This window comes from Penaeus monodon, chromosome 28 (assembly GCF_015228065.2).
Source record: "Penaeus monodon isolate SGIC_2016 chromosome 28, NSTDA_Pmon_1, whole genome shotgun sequence".
Taxonomy (NCBI): domain Eukaryota; kingdom Metazoa; phylum Arthropoda; class Malacostraca; order Decapoda; family Penaeidae; genus Penaeus; species Penaeus monodon.
In genome coordinates, this window is record NC_051413.1 from 4290204 (window position 1) to 4291719 (window position 1516).

The 1516-nt window shown below is 39.6% G+C and overlaps 1 protein-coding gene across 1 annotated transcript in view; it reads left to right on the top strand.

Moving 5' to 3' along the window:
• LOC119591300 (laminin subunit gamma-1-like) overlaps nt 1-1516 on the top strand; it is an 83409-nt gene that overhangs the window by 74148 nt on the left and 7745 nt on the right. Inside the window, exons 16-19 of the mRNA XM_037940028.1 lie at nt 170-367; nt 488-684; nt 837-1052; nt 1364-1439. Coding sequence (XP_037795956.1) covers nt 170-367; nt 488-684; nt 837-1052; nt 1364-1439 — 687 coding nt within the window. The remainder of the gene's footprint in view (nt 1-169; nt 368-487; nt 685-836; nt 1053-1363; nt 1440-1516) is intronic.

Genomic DNA, 1516 nt, shown 5'->3' on the forward strand with positions numbered 1-1516 from the left:
ACCTTTTATTGGAATATCAGGTACCAGAGTAGCATAAAAGCAGTTTTGGTTACCATAGACAGCTTAGAGTTATATTTGTTCATATTGATATCAGGAGGTACACAGACAACACTGTTCTTTAACAACAGTAACACACTGTATACTAATCTTTGAAAATGCACATCCACAGGTCCTCGCTGTGAGCTCTGTACTGATGGCTTCTTTGGTGACCCCAAGGGACGTCATGGGCCCCCTCGGCCATGTGAACGGTGCGACTGCAATGGCAACATTGATCCAAATGCTGTGGCCAATTGTAATCGGACAACTGGTGAATGTCTCAAGTGTATCTACAACACTGGAGGATTTTACTGTGACCAGTGTTTACCAGGTATGTGAATTTTTTTATTTTCATGTTGGGGACATGTACTTTCATTTGAAGTGAGTGGATATTGACAGGACAGCATGTTAAAGAAAAAAAAAAGGTAATTAATGGTTTTCTTTTCCAAAGGTTTCTTTGGAGATGCTTTGGCACTCCCAAAGGGAGATTGTCGTCCATGTCGATGCAACCCATATGGCACAGTGAGTGAGCGTTATGGCCCACCAGTCTGTGACCAATTGAATGGACAGTGCCAGTGTAAGCCCCATGTCACAGGACTAAAGTGTGACCAATGTGAGCCTGGATTCTGGAACCTTACCAGTGGCGTGGTAAGTTTTTTTGTTGTTTACATCTTTGGTTCATTCGTTCTTTACTGAGTAGGAAGGAGAAGCAAGTATATTATCACTGCATTATTGTATATTATGTCTACTGCTATCATACATATTTTTTATAACTGCTTTACTAAAAAATTTTATCACAGGGCTGTGAACCATGCAACTGTGACCCTGTAGGAGCACTCAACGGGACTTGCAATGCGGAATATGGACAGTGTGTCTGCCGCATTGGGGTCACAGGACGCAAGTGTGATATGTGTGAACCCTTCCATTATGGCTTTTCGCTGGACGGATGCAAACCCTGTGACTGTGACCAGATTGGCTCTGTTTCCCTGCAGTGTGATGCCACTGGCCAGTGCCCGGTATGGTTGATGAGATAATATATTTGCTATATATTTGAAACATTTTCAGTTATAAACAAACTTGCATATGGATTTTTAATTTCAATATAATTCAGCTCTTGTTTTGAAAAATACTTAGACAAAAATTTTATATAGATGGTTTTGATGATTTGCTATGGAGAATCCAGATTTTTTTGCCCAAATTATTTTTTCATAGTTCTGTTATGTAGATAATTCATTAAGTGCAGTTAGAGTGCATTTGGAATATATGTATCCATTGCTGAACAATGGCATACTTCTATAAATTATCATGTATGCTTGTTGGAATTCAGTGCCGAGAAAATGTGGAAGGCCGAAGATGTGACCGTTGCCGAGAGAACACCTATGATAAACAGGCTGGATGTCGGGGTGAGTAATATCCAAAATTAGACGCATTTTTAGTACAATTTTATTTTTTGGCAGTATGTTGTATTTGACAACTTTGT